At 39.1% G+C, this 20,816-nt stretch overlaps 1 protein-coding gene across 1 annotated transcript in view; it reads right to left on the bottom strand.

The window, feature by feature from the left end:
• The window catches only part of LOC101164844 (ATP-binding cassette sub-family A member 1-like), a 208,539-nt gene that overhangs the window by 93,351 nt on the left and 94,372 nt on the right, over positions 1-20,816 (bottom strand). Inside the window, exons 24-30 of the mRNA XM_023965796.1 lie at positions 20,341-20,389; positions 18,549-18,656; positions 18,432-18,464; positions 17,896-18,035; positions 11,025-11,149; positions 8,041-8,139; positions 5,944-6,133 (exon numbers count right to left, since the gene is read on the bottom strand). Of these exons, the coding sequence (XP_023821564.1) occupies positions 5,944-6,133; positions 8,041-8,139; positions 11,025-11,149; positions 17,896-18,035; positions 18,432-18,464; positions 18,549-18,656; positions 20,341-20,389 (744 nt within the window). The remainder of the gene's footprint in view (positions 1-5,943; positions 6,134-8,040; positions 8,140-11,024; positions 11,150-17,895; positions 18,036-18,431; positions 18,465-18,548; positions 18,657-20,340; positions 20,390-20,816) is intronic.

Below are 20,816 nucleotides of genomic sequence, written 5' to 3' on the forward strand. Positions count from 1 at the left end.
GGTGGAGCGGAGGACACTAGTAAAGCTGAAGAACACCCTGGAGAACACAAGTCAGTTCTGTCAGCAATCCGTTTCGCTCAGCGCCGAGCTCCACTGAGAGATACAGGTCCCTCCTACCAAGTGCAATTAGACTGTGTAAAGCTTTTGGATGGGGGTGCAACAGGACGATGCATTGCACACTAAATTTCCAATTACTTTTTAATTCTTTTAATTCTCTTTTTACTGTTTTTTTGGGTTATTTATTCCATTTGAACATATTCCTTATTTATTCATTCTTTTCATGTGTGTTTTAATCTGTGTAAGTGATCTAATGGGTGTGTGGAGCAGTTGACTCCCACGTAATTCCTCCATCCATCCATCCATCCATCCATCCATCCATCCATCCATCCATCCATCCATCTCAAAGAGATATAGCGTAACCCTTGTGCTATTGTAGGCACTTTAACATTGGGAGTTGGGTCATCTAGACCCACTAGACCAGGGGTGTCAAACTCATTTTCACCAAGGGCCACCTCAGCATAGCGGCTGTCCTCAAAGGGCCAGATATAACTTATACATGTAACTAAGTGTAATGAAAAATAAATGTAACTACTCCTTAATAACTCATTATTTATTTACTATAACTTTTTAAAGTGACAATTACAGTTGCATAGAAAACATATGTTTGCTAGCATAAATCCTTTTACATTTGATTCTGTCAGGTTAGGTTATATGGACAGTGTTTGAGTCCTAATGTATAGTTGCCCAATCCGATATATCAAGTCCGATTCCCCCTAGATATGAATAAATACACACCAATTTTTATTTTTTATTTTAAGAAATTAAAAACTTTTATGCTGTCGAGGGCCACATAAAATGACATGGAGGGCCACATTTGGCCCCCGGGCCTTGAGTTTGACACATGTGCACCAGACAGTGCTCTGAACCTTTTTTCTTCACTGATTTGTGAACCTCACTGTTGTCCATGGATAACATGAAATCTTTCCACCTTTATCCACCTTTGTCATGGTAGGGAGAACACATCAATGTAAGTGTGGGGTCATCTAAGATAGCACAAGGGTTAATGGGGGATTCTCGATTTCAGCCATAACGCCCCCAGAATTGCCAAAGAAATGACATTTTTGTGACTTTCTTAACATTAGGCAGTTAGGACAACTGTGAAAAGTCTGACATCCTCTGTAAATTAATAACCCAAAAAAAAAAACAAAAAAAAACTAACACTCAGAAGACCCCAACCTAACATTACCGGTGCAACAAATAACGCAGCGATATCGGAACTATAGAGTTTTTCATCTGCTCCTGATTCACATTGTTTTAAATAAAGAAATACTCAGAATATAATTTTGAGTTTTATTATTAATATTTTTTTTACATAAATATATGTCCTCAATCATCAGGAAAAATGCCCCAAAACATGTTAAAAACCTTATTTTTAACCTGTGTCTTTAACTAAAAATCCCAAAAAGATGTTTGCCTATTTAATCTAAAACAGTTGATGTCTGTGATGTCGCAGCCAAAGAGGCCTGCCTCTCCTAATCTCTACATAAATGGTAAGATAATGGCAACTTCAGCGGCCTAATAGATGACGCCAAGCAAAGTCATTTGCAAGCAAACTACATTTGGGCCAGTTTCCAAATGATAAAGACATCCATCGTGATGTGCTAAACGTGGCAGTTTTGTCGATTCCTACGCACGCACGGCGGCCAATTCATCTATAGAGGTTAAATATCACCGCTGATCGAGAGTCAATACTGCAGAACTGATAGTAGGCTGCGCTGTTGTCTGCCATCGCCATGGAAACAACGACTCTCCACCACCTCCACCCGTGTTTCTCATCGCTTCTTATTTTCTGTAGTTTCTCAAGGGCACATTTGGAGGACTGGTGGAATAAAAGATAAAAAGAATGAGGAAAAAAAAAAAAAAAGGAGAAACTTGTGTGAAGCGGATGCACTTTGTCATGATTTATTCAACAGGGAGGGCTTTCAGGTCAAAAAGGAAAACATCCTCCTGATGTGCTTCCCTACTGTGGGGGGTCTCTGCCACAGACCTGCATTCATTTTTTTCACCCCCCCCCCACACACACACACAAAAACACACACACGCCCCCCTGCCGCATAGATGCAACATTCAGCTCACACTATCCGATAAAACAAATCTGTATCTGCTCTATTTTACTTTTTTTCACATTTGCCATATCTTATTTTGAAATTCATTTCTGCTTGGATAATGACTGATGACTGTAGCAAAAAAATGTACTCTCCATGTTTATGAACGGCTTTGTGACTCTCACAAAATGTGCATTTTGTGCTTTTGGTTTCATTACTTCAGTATCAAGCCAAAACTCTACTTTGTGTCTTATTTATAAAACAGTTTATTTTTATTTTTTATTTTTATACGTGAGTCAGGGGGTTGTGGTTGGTTTGTGCGGGTGAAGGTCTTTCTTGTTTCTTTCGCTTTTAGTGGAAAAATGTTGTACTTTGTAAAGCACTATATGTTGCATATGTTTTAAAATGAGCTTTATATATAAAGCTTTATATATATAAGCTTTATATATAAAGTTTGATTTGATTCATTTCTTTGGGATCAAGAAAGTACAAAGATATTGGATTAAATTAGATTTTGATGAATTATGTCTCTTAGATCATTAAAGATCTATTTGCTTTGCTTTGATTTGTTTTGATTTGATTACATTTTAGCAAAAAATTTGTCGGAGGTTGAAAGAATTTTTTTTATCAATAAAAAGGACACTAAATACACTTTCATTGGCATTAAGGGTAAACTTAAAACTGACAAACATTTCATAACATCTTAAAAACTTGATTATAAAATACTTTGGTGAAGTTAGACATGAGGAGCTGACCTTTCAGTTTTTTTTATTTTTTTATTTCTTTACTCTAAAAAAACACCTTAAAGGTTTTTTTTTATTACATTGGATGATTTAAGAAAATCAACAATTAAATCTAAAATATATGGAATTTACAGTGCCATCTTAAACTAATGTAGGCCAAGGCTGGTAAATGAAGATGTAGAGGCAGCTGCATTCAACTGAAAGAAAACAAGAAAACTCAATAACGAGTCAAAAGATACATGAGAGGGAAGAGTTATGATAAATAAAAAATGCAGTATGTGTTCAACTGCAACAGCAATCTGGATTTGTTTGTTTTAACACCAAACATATGGAAAGTAGGACTTGAGACCACACAGTAGCTCCATTCTTTTGTTACGCCTGCTTTTGTAAAAAGGATTTTACCACCGTTTCTTCCCACCGTCAAATCAAGGTAAGACAGCCGCTCACAACCTCCCTTCACTGACGGTGCCACCGGCTTTTTGTGTGGGTCGTTGAGACCAGGTGAAGAGTTTTGAGAAAAAAGCTGCAGATTACAGCTTAGAGTTGAGGTAGGTGAAAAGAGGGCGAACACTTTAACAAGACGCAGGCATGTCACACAGATTTTTCAATTATTTGAAGTTGGTTGTCATGTCAGTGACACCATAGCATACGATGTGCTAACAACAGAAATCTTCCATGTGCGTCCAGTTCAGCTTAAGGTTCTCTGTGAGTGACTGACCTCGAACCAGTCGAGACAAAATAAGTCACATTGGCAGCTGCATCAACGGTTAGGAGTCTGACGTTGAACTCACATATTACTGCAGTTTGGAGGAAGAAAAAAATCAGAATCTGCTAGCGGCGCGAGGCGCTAGCTTAGATAGAAGCGCATGTGCAGTGACATATATATCGGAGGATGTTCAATTGGCCATTCGGCATGTCAGTCAAGGGACGTACTTTATTTTGAGGTACAAAATTGGGTTTTCGGTCACTTAAGATCAACCCACATTCCTTTGCAAGTGTATTGGACATATTGGGCACTAATAAGACACAAAAATGTGGATGTATAATAGTATTTTTTAGCATATTATTACTTTTTTATGTGTTTTTCATCAATAGAGGGTTCCTATGTGACACCATCACTTCAGATTTGGCTATGTTGTTGATATCAAAACCTAAACTAATGCTTGATGACGGCAACAGCAGTTTGGAGGAAGAAAAACTCAGAATATGCTAGCGGCGCGAGGCGCTAGCATAGAATGAAGGACATGTGCAGTGACATATATATCAAAGGATGCTCAATCGTCTATTCTGCATGTCAGTCAAGAGACATACTTTATGCTAAGGACGATAATCGGCTGCTGGTAATTAAAATACATACATATATATATATATAGAGAGAGAGAGAGAAAGGGAGAGAGAGATAGTGGAGCGTGGCGCTAGCTTAGTTAGAAGCGCATGTGCAGTGACATGTATCAGAGGATGTTCCATTGGCCGTTCTTCATGTCATAAAGTATATAAAATACTTCATGCTAAGGACGATAATAAGCGGAAGGTAATAAAACATATAAAAAAACAAAAAACGCCCCTCTCACCCTTCGGTGGGTGGTTTCTCCTCCAAGCTCATGTCCTCTACCAGAGGCCTGGGAGCTTGAGGGTCCTGCGCAGTATTTTAGCTGTTCCCAGCATACAGTCTCAGGGTGCTGGATTTGGGATGGAACCCTCCATGTATGTGAGGAGCTTTTGTGTTTTAACATCCGTAGTCTGTATCTCTTCCTTTGGCCATCTTATTATTCCTGCAAGGTATGTGATAACTGGCAGTGCGTAGCTGTTTATTGCCCGGGTCTTATTTTTTACCATTGAGCTGGCTTCTCAGGACTTGCCTTACTCGTTGGAGGTTTATACACACATTTTAAAAAACACCTCAGTCGAAACACCTTACGGATACTTCAAGATACACTTACTACACGCACGCCAAATGAACACTCTCCATGATTTCCCTTACCGTGGGTTGGTGCCAAATGTCGAAATTGTGCAAATCTCGCAAATCTTGCTCCAGGCATTTTCTTTCCCAGCCCTATTCATCAAACGTAGGCCAACCGAACACTCTCAACAATGTTTCTTAAGGTGGCAGCACGAGCCTCAAGGAAACTGCAAGACACCTTAAGTGCGGTTGCTACTCTTTACAAACCTCCATGGGCCCAAACAACCCAAAGACGCACAACATCCTTACTGGTCGACCCCATACGAGTCAATGATACAACGTGCTTAAAACACAAAGACACCTTAAGGTTCCTACTTCTAAAATAAACGGAGGCAGATGCCAAAACTCCTACATAAACGGAAGAAACCCTCTCTAACCAAACAACAGCAGAGTCTTCATCCTTTGTCCTCTAAACCTCAGTTGCATCATCATCATAATTTGGAGACAGCAGCGCAAATCACTTAGCTCCAAATGAGGCGCCGCTTTGCCCCCGCCTCATGATTGCTTCAGCCAGCAGGTGGTTGCGGTTAGGTCGTCATGCTGGAGGAGTGGGGGGGGGGGGGGGGGTATTTGGGCTGCCCATTGATCCCAGTCTGGATCACATCATCTCAGGTTGGAAGGCGGAACGCTAGCCCCGCCTGCCTTTAGCCGTGTTGTTAAACTAATGGTCTATAAAGAATTGGTATTGACTCACAGAGGCAGAGCCTCCCGCAATGCATTGTGGGATCAGAGCAGGCGAGGCCTTCAGTGAAATTTCTGCAGACAGTGACAGAGCCAAACTGTTCAGATCTTTAGAAATGCACATTTCTGCGTTTTATTTTTATTTTTTTTATTTTTTTTTACTAAAATCCGGTTTGGTGACGCATTAGTTCAGGGAAATAAGGGAGTTCAAAAAGCCTGATTTACATTTTGCAGTGCAATGCAAAGTCGCCGTGGGTAAATACATTTCCAGGTTCTGAATGATGCTGACTGAGACGTTTAGGCTGCAAACCAAACACTTTGAAGATGAGCACTTTTCAATAAGTCGTGCAGCCCTTGCTGGCTGGCAGTTTTTTTTTTCTTTGCAAAGTGCTGCTGCTTCCTAAAGCCTCCTAGACAAGCGCTAAAGGAGGACACCTCGCAATCTCCGACTAACCTGAGGTGGAGGGAGTCCCCCTGCACCAGGCGGGCAGTCAGGCATAATGATGGTCCGCCCGGGAGTGCTGCACTGACACGAGGGAGAGGGGTTAGACATGCTCCAGTTCCCGTTGAGGAAGATGTCAGCAACTGACTGATCCACAGAAGGAGAGAACCAATCAGAGGCGCCGGAGGAACACGGCAGTCGCCTGCAAGAGTGTAATACAAAGAGGAAAAAAAAAAAGTGAAAGAATTTTTTTAAATATAAAAATAATCATAAAATATATATGTATATATATAAAATTTTAGGTGCTGCATTGTGGGGTAGTGGTTAGTGCTCTCGCCTTAAGCTACGTACACACAGGCCATTTGATATTTAACCCATGCTGCTCACACTGGCCAATTAGGGAGGGGCTTCTTTTCTTCGTCCTGCTCTTTTATTCTACTTTTCACGAGCGCACGTCTGCCACCTACAGTTGAAAGGGGGTTGGTGCGAAATGTTAAAGCGGTGCAAATCCTGCAGCTTTTGCTCCAGGCTTTTTATTTCACAGCTCTATCCCCATAAAAGTAAGCCTTGGTGTCAAATAACTCCATCCGGACTCTAACCCTTATTCTTAATTTCTCCTCCATTAACAATTTTCAAATGATTGGACCTTCTGTGTTTTAAAACGGATGCCACGCATACGTCAATACTAGATCCAAGTCCCTGATTAGTCAAAGTTTTACCTGGTGTAACTTTCAAGTGCGTTTAATGGCTCATTTTGTATGTAAAGCCGTGAAAAAGTTGTAAGATGCATGTGTGGGTTTTCCAAAACCATGCTTCATTGGTTAGTGTCTCTGAATTGCCCCAAGGTGTGCATGTGACTGTGTGTGAGTTTGTGGCCCTGCAAAAGTCTGGCAACCTGTTTAGGGTCTTCCCAGCCTTCCCCCAACAAGACCTGGGATAGGCTCCAGCAACCTGTGACCCTAAACAAAGTAAAGATGTAAAGATATCTATGAAGACTCTCGTTCATCCAGGTAGATTCCATCACAGTAGTAGGTTTAAAGGTTGTCATCTGGACTTGGTCTTTAAAGTTGAACTGCAAGGAGCAGTACATTGGAGAAACCAAACAACCTCTACACAAGAGGCTTTACCAACACTGCAGAGCCAACTCAAGTGGACATGAGTCTGCAGCACACCTCCACCTGAAGGCCACAAACCACTCTTTCTAGGATAGTGAAGTCTGAATTTTAGCCAGTGAGAAAGGATGGTTTGAGCGGGAGTGAAAGAAGCCATCTTTGTCAAAAAAGATAAACATTCTCTTAACGAGAACTGCAGTCTCAGGTTTAGCCTTCCGTCCATCGATCACCTGGGTCATTAACAACTGAAAGAGATGACCAGGTTGGGGAGGGTAACCATTGTAAGCTAAGGACTTATATGTATACAGCTAAGGAGAAAAGACTCCTAATGACCCGAAACCATGTAGTCTACATGAACAATACTAACCAGTTTAAGGTCTGACTCCTCCTCCATGAGCACATATATACCAGCTCTTTTACAAGCTATTTCAGAATTGACAAAGCCTTTAAAAACTAAGTCTAGATGACAACCTTTAAACCTACTAGTGTGAAGATGTAAATATTTGATTTTATTATTTTATTGCTCAAATTTGTATTCTTGTTTAAAATATTTTTTTCTTTTTTTCCCATTTTTCAGAGTGTATCTGAATAAAACTTTATCAATCAAATCTGTTTTTCCAAAATTGGCTTTGCAGATTGCTTCTTTTAATTTCTCAATTTAAGCATCAGGTTTCCTTGAAAGGCGTACAAAACTAAAGATTTACTTTTTACTGGGATAAAATATAAGGGGCGTAGTGATTAGCGTTCTAGACTCACAGCGTTGATTTTCTCCGGGCACACTGGTTTCCTGCCACAGTCCAAAAATGTGCCAAAAGCAGTATTTGTATCGTTACATTGCCGTTAAGGGTGAATGAGAATGTGTGTGGGACCCTGCAACAGACTGGTTACCCCGCCTTTGCCCACCAGTAGCTGGGATAGGCTCCAGCAACCCCATGGCCACCAAAAGGGATAAAGAAAAACCTGAAGATGGATGGATAGATGTCTTTGTGGCACTCACGGTATGGGGTTTCCTTCCATGCAGCGCGTACCAAATCCAGGATTGTCTACCAAAGTTTCCACCACCCGAGATACATTCGCATCCTCTGGCATGTCGTTGCTGTAAAAAAAAAATTAAAGATGGATGTTTGTTTCCAATAAACCCATATGTTTAGGTCAGTTTTCTTCCAGCAGAGTCAAGCTAGATGTTTCTCTGAATGCTACGTTTTTTTTTTAGTTTCCTGTATCAGTTTTAATATGAGAGACTGAACAGGAGGGGGGTGGGTGGGGTGGGGGATGGTTAATTGTATGCGTTTGTTCTTAAAATGTTTGTCATGTTTTGTAGTTTTTTGGGGAGGTTTTTGTCGGTTCGAGCTGCCTAATCTGGAATGGAAAGTTCTCCTGTAGAAAAGTTAGTCTGATAGCAATGGTCTATAGATAAACACTAAACTAACTTAAATCTCTCTCTGTGTTTATAAAGACATGTGACAACAGCAAAAATGCTAGCAAAGTCTCCTCCAGGATGAGTTGTGCCTCTTTATAAGAACTGGCAAATTGGTAACCCCGCCCTAAATTCCAAAATGACCCGTATTGTCGGCAATATGCATGTGATGTAAGTAAGCTTCCTTTGGATGAATTACGTGACCATACGCATTGTAAAACAAATGCTCCATACACCACCTTTGAAAGATTGAAACAAAGTCTAGCCGCCCGCTCAAGCATTATATGTATTGCATTTCTCTGAGAAAGTCTGATCAATGAATAACTAAAGTTTATTGTCACTTAGGGTGTTTTCAGACTGGGAAGGTTCGTTAGTCCGGACAAAGTCCCTGCGCTTGGTCTGTATTCCATCAACCGGACATTTCCATTTTAAAAAAAGCTTGTAAAGAAAAACACATAACTAAAGATCTCTTCAGTCATTGGCCAGCGGGCCATAGCAAAAAGAGAAAGAAAAGTGGAAATCCTACACTTCGCAATTCTTCTCCGGATAACTGTTTTTTTTTTGTTTTGTTTTTTTACAGTTTAGAACGTCCGTATCAACGTCAGATACTACACTTTTTACTTTGGTACATTGGAGTCATGCTGTAAATCGGTTACTACAAAGACTATGAATGTATGCTGATAAGTGCTTATGATATAACAGTGTGAGGCGCAATATGTACTACGTTAAAAGTTTATTCAATGAGCTTGCATTTATCCAAACAAATTTTAATGAGTTGCTGCGTCTCTTCCTTGCTCCGTTACTCTGTTTACATGGTGGCCATTTTGGTCCGAGAGTCCAGGTCCAGGACCATAGTTGGGACTGAAAATTTGAGTCAGATTATCACTGGAAACAAACTCTTCTTCACTTTAAGTGAACAAAATGTGTGTTTATCAACTCCATATTTCACCAGAAAGCCACAGCAGGTGTTTCAAGAACACCACAACAGCTTTCAGTCAGAGATGGCCACAGCCCCTTCCATCCATTTGGATTAATCTAGTGTACACCGTCTCAGTTCAAGGCTTCTCCGTGAAGGTCAGTCGGTCATTTCCTGACCACTGGTGAGTGCAATTGCAATGGTCCCCTTGTAAAAATGGATTATGTGCAGCCATCTGTTTTGCAATTAACAATGGCTGGGCTTCCATGTTCTTCAAGATAATAAAACTAGCGGGGAGCTGCGAAATAAAGACTAGTGAATATAAAGGGAAACGACAAACCTAATGAATGGCTCAGACAAAAGAACTGATACAAGATCAGAAGAAAGTCATAGTCTGAGGGACGATGATGCCAAAAAACATTTGTGGAGTTTCTTCTGCTTTATTCCTTTTATTTGGTTTTGTTTTAAGGCTAAGCACATCTTTAAAAGTGGGATCTTTTGAAGTCTTTTCTTTCACTATGTCTCTGTTTCGTTCGTAGAAACTTAGAGAACTGGTGGTTTCACAAGAAACCTAATAAATAGTAGCCATGACTCAGGATAAACTGCAAGCTATTCTCCTTCAGCAAATGTCATTTTAGTATCTGCACCTTAGAAACAAGCTTGTCAGCATGATCATTTCTGTACTGAAAAATAAAACAGTGTTAGAGGGGAAAAAAAAATCTCTATGTAGGCTGGTCCAAAATAACATTTGTATGTGTTAGCCACATGGCTAGCTAGCATAAAAAAACAATGGGTTATTTAAGACTTTTGGTCCATCAACATTTCATTCTCTTTTTTTATATAAACTCTTATGATTTCTAGATGTGTCTCCAGCTGACAACTACCGTCAGCATGATAATGTTCGAAAAGTGCAAAAAGTCCATTTAAACGGAAAATAATATTTTCCCAAGAATTAGGCTTACCCCAAACAGCATATTTGCATTGTGAGGCACCGGGCTAGCTAGCAGATTACAATAACAGCCAGTTATTTAAGATTATGGGTTCCTTGAAAGACCTTATTTATTTTTTATTTGTTTGTATATTGTCTAAAACCTAATCTGTTCTAGATGTCTACAGCTAAGAAGAGCTGTATACTGAAAACAACTTAGTATTAGAAAAAAGTTGTATTATCCAAGCAATAGACCAACCCCATATTGCATATTTACATTGTTAGTTACCTGGGTAGTTACCAAAAAAATTACCAAAAACAACTAGTTGTTTCAGTTTTCGAGTCCCTAAAAACACATTTTGTTAATTATATATCTAAAACCTTATCCTCTCTAGATGTCTCTAGCTAAATGTCTAACATCTCCTATATACAAACAAGATTTTAAGCATAGCTGTAAACATATAAGTGCAAAAACTATGCAGGGAATGTTATTTTTGGCAGCAAATATATCTAAACTTATTTAATTAAAAAGAAAATATAGATATTTTTATCTTCTGTTCAGTTTTAAACGGTAGTTTAGTTTTAGTAAAAGGTAGTGTTCAAATCAAAACGGGTTTACTTGAATTCACTACTGGTTTTATTCAGGGGTTAGTGTGAAGTTTATTTAACTCTTCTGCTGCTAGACAAAAAACTTAAATAAAAAAAAAATGAATGTTTTACCTATAAAATGTGGTCTGGGAGTTGTACATCCACGGCTGGAGCTCCAGGCTTGGATAGTCAGTAAACGACGGCACGATGAGGGAGAAGACCAAAGCCAGGCATACAAAAATAGCAGGAAGGACCACCTAAGAAAATAAGAAAAGTAAAAGTAAAATGTCATTGATTCACTAACATATATTCATTGTTGTGAAGTTTTGGTGTAATTTTAGTAAAAAGATGACTATTTTCCTATATTATATCGCAGCTTTTGCCACTTTCACTCTGGTGCTTTCAGTTGTTCATTATCTATCTCACTGCTTATGGTGTATTTGATCTATGTTTCCAATCAATTTTAGTATTCTTCCTTTAGAATTCCATATTTCGTTGTGTCTCCAGGTCATATCTTAGACTGTTTAGAAGTCCTCCTCCACCCTTTACTCAACCTCTTATGATACCTGGTTTCATCGCCACCATTAGCAACTATGCTCTAGGGACTCTAGAGCCTCATTTCCACTGAGCGGTACGGTACAGTCCGGTCTGGTATTTTGAGTGTTTCTATTAAAAAGTACACCCTTAAGCAAGACCGAACCATACCATTTTTGGCCCAGTTAGCTGTAGGTCCATAGAAAAATGGATCAGAACAGTTAGGGCGGAACTACTGTCTATGATAAAAGAAAGCACCAGATCAGCACCAGCATATTCCTCTTCGCTGCCTGCAATCTTCTCTCAAACAATATTAACAAACTGTATGGTCACATGTCTTTGCTAAATTCAAAATGTTACCACTCATTGGACTGGAATGATGGACTGAAAAGTTTATCAAATTTATTTAATATAGGGTAAATTATAAGTGTTTTGATTTCTGATAGTTACGGGTGTGAAGTTCCACTCAGTAGCAGCTCTAACAGGAAAAGCAGTCTGACCAAACACGCTTTTTCTGAAGGGAATGAGACACTCTCCTCTGACCGCACTTCGAGTTCTGTTGTGATCTGCTGTCGGGATGTTGACAAACTGGTGAAGAGGAGGGGATGATAATCATACAATAAAATGATTTTGTACATGAGACAGAGATTTGAAAATGTGACCATGTTTTCCCAACTCAGTAATCCATGTTTTTGTGGTATTGGACAATGGTGAAATATGTTGTTTTTTTTATCCAAAGTTTTAACAGTTTGTATAATGTTTGGAGAGGTTTTAAAGATGTATTGCACGTCTGTGACCAGACAAGCAAACAGTAAGTGATATGAGAGAAAATCATGGAGTGCATGTACGTTTTTGCTGACTGTGTGGACATCTGATGGCGAATGTGTCTAAAATTACTGAGGCTGAATTTGTTTCTATTGCAGACCCTTTTGATGTGTGATTTGAAAGACAGCTTTGAATCCATTATGACACCCAAATATTTGTATTCTGACACAATCTGCAGCCTGTCTCCTGAAACAAAAATATCTGGTTCAGCAGTGAAATTATTGGCGAAAAGCATTGCAACTGTTTTAGATGTGCTTAACTGCAAACAAGAGTACTTCAACCAGGCTGTGATGTTAACCATGGCATTGGTGAGCTTGTCAGCCACCTGAGAGGAATTACTGCCATGAACATAGACTACAGTGTCATCAGCATACATCTGCACAGAAACATCGGGACAACTGGATGGAAGTTAATTAATGTACAGTGAAAATTGTTTCTGCCATCACGCGTGTGTTGTTCTCTCTAATGCACTTGGTCATTTTTACGTTGGAATAAAATAAATCTACCATGCCTTCATCCAAATACTTAATCCAGTATTGGTATAATTGATTTATGCCATTTTGAAACTATTTAAAAATGGTATAGCTCAGGGGTCGGCAACCTGCGGCTCCACAGCCGGCTCTTTCATCCTTGTGCTGCGGCTCTCTTTAGTAGAATAACTATCATGTTCAAAGATTTTCGTGGTGCCCTTAACACCGTTAGTTAGTGCGAGCAGGTAGGAGGAAGAGACCAGCATGAGCACGCGGAGGGGGCGTGTCTTTGGCTGTGAACGCCGACCACAGTCTATTGTGGGATGGAAAGTTCTTCTAAAAAGACAATCAGTGATAGTCTCGTAACCTTAACTAATCAACCATTGTAACCATGCAATTAACGTAATTCCAACAAATTCTGATGAGGAGAAAAAAAGCTTTTGTGCTGCTGTGCAACACTTGACGGCAGTGAAGTTCTTACACAACCCACATACACTACCTGTTTCTGACACTGTTGAAATGCATAAATCAGGGGTGCCCAAATCCAGCTGGTTTTCCAGAAATCCTGCCTTATCTACAGCTGAATACCTGGAGCAGGTGTGTTTAGCCAATAGGGAGCTTCAATGGTGGGTTTGTTAGAAAACATGTCCCTCGAGGCCTGGATTTGGACAGTTGAGGGAGTCAGGTAGTTCAAAAACCGTGCAATATTTTGGCCGTTGTTACAGAGTTTACTGACAAATAAAAGGTCAAAGTAGTTAAATGGTATCATACTATGAAGTCTTTAACACTGATAAAATGTTATAGCTGATGTCCAGTCACAAAAACTTTTTTAAAAAAAAATTGAAAACCAAAAGAATCACGTTTGTAAATACCACACCAGTACCTTTTCTCAATGGTATCTTCATTGTGAAAAGCTGTTGCAGGAGCATGTTTACATGTGCCGGCATTCCAGTGCTCAATAGCCAACAAGTTATTAATTTCATTACCCGAGCTCCGGGTTCGTCATTACGTGCTACAGAATGCAAAGTACCCGATGCTATCAACAATAATGCAGGACCAATGCAATAACGAGCACGCATTAATCTGCTCGCTGCCAACTTGTTCGGTGGTCCTTTGCATGTTTTATGAGCTTGATTAAACACTTCAGACACTACCACCATCATCTGGCCACTCAGATATAATTAGTTTCTCCCCATTCTCCTCTCTTTTGTTATTTAGTGGGGGGGAGAGAAAAAAAGAAAAGCTGATTTTGCTCTTTGCTTCATTTCGCATTCTCTTTTCATCACATTGTTAAAGCCGACAAAAAGGGCTGGTGGGAAACATGCGAGTTATCTTTACTGTTTAATTATTCCTGGGTCCGACTCGTCGGGCGAAAGTGGAGGTCTGCCTCCCCTTGATTAATTGCGGGCCGCACATTTTACCAGACTAACAGAAGATGCTCCAGTTAAAGAACCCTTCATTGACTTTGCGCTGCCGTACGGCGTTGGAAACGGAATCAGAAGAAAGATGAGATGCAGTTACAAGTGAAAAGCACAATGGCAGGGAGCATAATAGGGGAGAGAGAGAAAAAAGCCCTCATGTGGCGTCACTCTCTTCCTTTTTCTTATCTTTACAGCCTTAATTGTAGATGATAGCTCGGGTGTCTGCCATTGAGAGAAATCCTCAGATATTTTTGTCCAAAAGCCAACGAATCCCAATCAACAATGCATCCATTTTTACTGGGTTTAGACTTCAAGCTAAGAATGCAAACATGCTACAACATGACTACAAGGTGTTTTTGTCCTTGCAAAGTCAAATGCCTCTTTAGGTGGAGGTCATATCCCCGGTGTTTAAGTCTGAGCAGCTTAATTTATGAATTAAACACTGACGACAATGACATTTTCTCTGATAAATTCCACCTTTGAAATGGCATTGTTGCACATCATTGGATACAAGGTGTTTCCAGCTGAGCATTTATCATGAATAACTAAAGACCATAATTACAAAAGAAGAAGTCTTTATGAAACAAACGGGTTTCCTAAATGTGAATAAGATTTGAAGATAAAAAGACGTCAAATAATACGCAGGACACCACAAGCCGACCATTCATTTCTAGCGGTTCAAGGAAAATTACTGCTTTTTTTTTCCTTTTTAGAGCATAAGAAAAAAAGAAAAGATATAAAAGCAGCACCTCTGTCGTAATTTTTTTTCAACAAGACCTCACACCTTAATTACAGTCTCAGGGCAAATCTTTTCTCAGAAATCCCTAGCCACGGGGTTCATTTTTGCAGCTCCGAAAATTGAAATAATTGACGGCCAGGCAGACAGACGAGCCTTTTAGAGAATGTCAAAAAAAAAAGGAGCCTTTTTTTGTTCGTAATGAAATTTAGAAATGAAATTTAACATACCATGAAGGGTTGAGGCGATGCCAAAGTCTGTGAGACAAGAACACGTGTGCTAAACAAATTGCTTTGTCCACGTGATACTTTTTTTTTTTTTTCAGAATTGTGCAATTAGATGGAACAAACTGGCTTCATAGTTATTAGAACAAAAACCCATAATGCCATTCAGTTTGACTGACACCTGTTAATCACAAGACCACGCCCCTCTCTGTATGCTATTGCTGATTACATGTAAAACAAAATGGTCTTCTTTCGTTAAGATTCTACATTGAAATGATGGGGAATTCACATAGTGACCCCTAGTAGCTACTAAGTAAATTGCCTGACTCTCTTTACTTTTTAAATGTGCTTCAATCTGGGAGTTAACAGATACACTTTTAAATCTGATTTCCCATCTGTGTAGCTGGACTGTCCCACACTCAAAGCCCTTCGGTGAGTCTGGTCTATCCTCATGCCCGATTGGACCATCAACCATACATCTAGACTTGCTCTTTTCGATACAAATTTTCAGCATACCCCAACGATAGTGACTAAGAACAGTTCCCTCAACGGGAGTCACCTCTTTTCAGACACTACAAAGCATCAGCTCTTATCTGCGAACAACACATTACTATTTTATAGTCGGTAGGCTGTATTATCGGTTGATCGGAGGTTTTGTGTTCACAGGGATTTTTTTATACTCAACGGGAATTCTGTTTGGATTGTTTTGGTCTTGTGTGGGTGTATAATATTGATAGAAATAGCGTTGATAAAAAACAAGGGCCAAAGCCCATGGGATTTTACACATGATACAGTTATGTCAGCAAAGCCTTAGTTAAATGCACCTATATGGTGGTTGACCTCAAGTACTACAGGTTTTTAGGTTGCCCGGACCCAAGGGGGGTCACAGAGAGGAGGGGGCTGGTTGAAGGTGCATCTCAAAGGGAGTGAAGGGGTGCCATTGTGCAAGATTTGGTTGGTTGAAAAAAGTTTGTATAAAGTTTGTACAACACGTCTGTGTCTCACCTACTTTGCCAATTTTTATTTTGCTCAGCTTGTATCCACCCATAAGGGCAGTTACGACGAAGGCTTTATGAGGCTTGAGACCTAACAGGAAATGAATGCAAATACATATAGTCTAAATAAAAACTAGGCCTGCACAATATATCGCAAATTTATCGTTATCGCGATACCAAGCTGTGCAATACGCATATTGCAAAAGTCTGTGAAAACTGAGATAAATGATCATCTTGAATGTGCTAAAACAATCTTATGGCAGCTTGACGTATTTAAAGAATCAAATAAATCCATTTATGCATTTGAGCAATCACAAGAAGCCCTTATACATTACATGTTCGCCTCCTATGTAGACGGTCTTTGGAGAATCATTTAAGTTATGTCGACTCTTATTTGACTTAAACTGTTGCAGTGAAACAGAAATGATTTATTTAGTTGTTTTGCTATTTTTTCATTTATTGCAATTCATATCCTCATCACAATATGGATCACTAATATCGCAAATCACAAGTTTTCTTAATATCGTGCAGCCCTAATTAAAACAATTAAAGGTAAACATGCTTTCTAACTGTTTATGCAGCGGGAGCCAAAGCAAAATCTCCCAACTCCAAAAGAAGGAGCAAATCCTCCATGTTTCCGACATCCCAAAGACTTGCCTGTCCCCCGACGTACAAGTCCCATAAATCACGACAGCACCTTTTATGAACCCATAACAGTTCACATTCAAGGTGATTACCTCCCTCTACAATCATATCTGCTAAAAAGTGGAGCTGCTGACATGACGGCAGCAACAAAAAAAACAAAAAATGAACTTCAGGTTCAGTAGGCAAAGAGGTAAGAGATGTGCCCTTGCAGACAATGAGCAACCTTGTACAAGTGGCGCTCGCACACTTATCCCTCCGTCCTGTCCAGCGTCCCCGCTTAAGAGGGACGTCCAAGATTGACAGTGACTAATGGCGAAGCAGTACTGCAGCAAATTACAAGAGGAAACCTGAGCATTTCTCCTGCAGGAGCTGGTTGTAGTTGATATTTACATCCACGTCGGCAGGAGAAGGGTGTCACGGTTGTCACGGCGATTTACCCAAAGTGTCTGGAAGTTTGGCTGAGAAGCAGAATTGGTTGTGATTTATGGAAATGATGTGTTCATTAGTTTGGACTTCAGAAATCATTTTTAAAAGGAACAAAATAATAGAGACGTACACTTTAATGAGCTAAAAAGAAGCCTGTCATCGATGTAATTGTTGAGCATTGGCTATTAATGCGCGGCTAATGAAAAGGCGTGATTAGCGGGCGGTAAGATGAAGGACAAACAAATCTGATGTGTCAGGTTGGCGTTCCGATGCCAATCATCGAGCGGGGCCGAGACGCCGAGCGAAGACACAAAAGCGCTCAACTTCTCGTCCACTCGCAAGGTCGCAAGGAAACTTTTTGGCCAAAAAAAAAAGAAAACAGATCAGGAGACAGAAGTAAAAGTAAAAACCCACATTGCTGCCTTGCAAAGAGATGATTGTTGCGCGGTACTGACCCAACGTTACACATCATTCTTGGTTCTGTTCTTCGTATCCTTCCACCATTTATGTAATGCCTTTCTTTTACAACTTAAATTCCAGCGGTATTGACTCCATCAAGACGGATGGCTTCTCCCTCCCCGGTTTAAATTAGCCCACTCGATCATACGTGTCAGCGAGCGATTTTTGGACGCCAACATGTATTTCACACAATCCTACCTTGATCCTCCCATGCAAGCGCATAGGTATAACCCCTCAATTCATCAATGTGACAGACTGAGGCCATTACCTGGGCAATGAGTCCCTTGCGGCTTCGTCGGGCGTGGTGGAAGCGTTTGATGAAGAGCGCCAGGAACTGCTGTCTGATGAGCTTCCATCCGGTGATGACCACAGATCCCCTTCCGTTGACACTGGCGCTCTTCTTAAAGTCTGGCCATCAAAACAAATATTTGTAAGTAACTGATCAAGTAGCAACTTCTTTCATCCGCTAATCTCTAAACTCAGCATTCACCAAAAAAAATCCCCAAAACTTTTGACTTTTTTCTAGTAGCTGCTCAAAAAAAAAAAGCTAAAGAAAATCTGTTTTAACCCTTGTGCTATCTTAGATGACCCCCCCTTACATTGACGTCTTCTCCCTACCATGACAAAGGTGGATAAGGGTGGAAAGATTTCATGTAATCCATGGACACCAGTGAAGATCACAAATCATTGAAGAAAAAAGGTTCAGAGCACTGTCTAGTGGGTCTAGATGACCCAACTCCCAATGTTAAAGTGCCAAGGATAGCACAAGGGTTAAAAGAAGCCAACTACTTTGTGAACACCCACCTTCTACTTTATTGGACAACTTTTTCTTTAACTCTGCAAGAAAAGAGCAGTTTTAACAGAGAAAAAGGCTTTTCTTTTTGCGTGACAGTGTTGACGTGTCATTTCGGAGAGACTTGCCATCCTTCGTGTTGCCTTTGGCTGCTTTGCCATGAAACCTGGACATGCTCCTCCTCTTGGATTCTCTGGAGTCTTTTTTATAGTCTTTCACCACTGGCTCCTTTGTTGCTGAGGGAAAACACACAAGATATGTTGTTTTGGCTTGACCCAATTTAGTGATATAAATAACAATAAGGGTAGCTACCTGCCTTGCAAGATGTAATATTTTACTCTAAAAAAGCACAAACTCAGGTATATTTTATGGACATGAACCAATGCCATGAATTAAAGTTGAAAATCTTCAGCAAAGGATAAAAAAAAAGGAAAAATGTTTTGGAGGAAGTTTAGACAAACTAAAAACAAGAAATTTAAAATTGTGAAAGAAACAAAAAAATGACCTTTTCTTTGTTGATTTATCATTTCCGAAAAAGGATTTTTTTTTTTGTAATTTTAAATTACACCTTTAATTATTTCATTATTTGCAGCTAACTGACTAACTTATGCTTTATAACGCAACATTTTTTGTAAATGCGTCTACATTTCTTCCTATTTCCCCCTTTTTTTTGTCATTGAGCTGCCATTTGTCTCTGATGTTGCACATTTACATGTGTAACCGGGATAACTACAATTTTTTGGCCAATACATTTCTTTAGTAACTTTCTTTTACAAGAAGTATAGTTATATATGTTAAAGGGGGAGGAGGGTGGAAGGTAAAATATAATTTCTGTGCCTCAGTTTTGTTTTTAATTGTTAAATTCATTGTAAAATGAAAAAGCACTTTTTATAAATAAAGTTTAATTTGATTTGAATAATAATTGTTATTTTTTAAGGACTGGATTATCTTAAATTTTCTTACATTTCTGACGAGTACAGAGGACTCAAAATAACGATAAGAAATTATTAACAATGTAGCTATATATTAAAATTAACTATTTTTATTTAAAGTTTAAAAACCTGATGGGAAAGGAATAACGAAAATGTCTTTGTACTTTAACATAATCGTGTTAATTTGGCGGGAGATGCCAACTTTAGTGTGCTAAGTCGGTCAAACCGATATCCGTGAAATTGTGCCCGAAGGTTTCACTAAAACTACTCAAGTCTGTCAACGACACCTTTAAACACAGTGATTATACTGTATTTTCTGCATAGTTGTTGTTTATTTATTTATAGAAGTCTACGGGATTTTTGCTTATTGCAACCTGTGGGTACTTCCTGTTAAGAATTTAAGGGGCGGATCATACAGTCATGTTTTCGTCTAACGTTTATAGTCAAAGGTTTTTTGTAAAAAAGTTTTTATATCACAAACTAATATTTTTCTAAATATTTTCTTGTTTATTTTTTAACTTTAATCAAGTAAAATATTTTTTACGAATGTTACATATATACGATAAATATATATATATATCTTTTTTTTATATACATCTTTTATTTTTTATCATTAAATTATATATATATATATATATATATATATATATATATATATATATATATATATATATATGCTTGGTGATACTTCTAGATAGATACAACTTGATGAATTTAAACACCATAAATGTAAGGGTTAAGGGTTTTTCCTTCACAGTTTTCATTCGTTTTATGAGCAAGAAAACCCATTTACGCAGACAAATTTCCGTTTTTTCAACAAATGATCACAAACTGAGAACTAAAAGAATCCATGAACAAAATATTGCAAGCAGACAAATGGCGCAGGTTATAAAAATAAAAAAATAACAAAAAAAAAGAAGAGGGTTTGCTATGTTTATACTTGTTGGTAGAAATTAGTATGTTCCAAAGAAAATCTCAATCGTCTTACGTGATAGTTCTTTGTCGACTCCCGTGTCTTCTGCTACTTTAAGAAATATCTGCAAAAGAAGGCATGACATGAGTAAAAAAGGTTAATCATGTTCCGACTGTCATTGTTTGTTTTCACCAACGATTTCTGAAGCAGACCGGCGTGCAAAAAGTGGTTGTTGATTTCCCTTGATGCACTAACATTTACCCAAACGCCTGCCAAGTGGCCTCCCGGGGAGAAGCGAGCGCTCCTAACCCTCAATTATCATCATTTTGTGTCACACGGCCCCTTGCTTATCATATCATATGCAAAGACTGTTTTTGAAATGTATTTTATGTGAATGCAACACAAAGCTCCACCAAAAGACTTTTGGCTGCTGTTGACTTACCTCTACCATTGTCTGAGGCTGTATGTGAGTATGTGTAGACTTCAAAAGTAAACATGGGAGGAAGAAGGAAAGGGGGGGGGGGGCCTTTACTGTGGCTGAATTTTGGAAT

The sequence above is a fragment of the Oryzias latipes genome, chromosome 18 (assembly GCF_002234675.1).
Source record: "Oryzias latipes chromosome 18, ASM223467v1".
Classification (NCBI taxonomy): Eukaryota; Metazoa; Chordata; class Actinopteri; order Beloniformes; family Adrianichthyidae; genus Oryzias; species Oryzias latipes.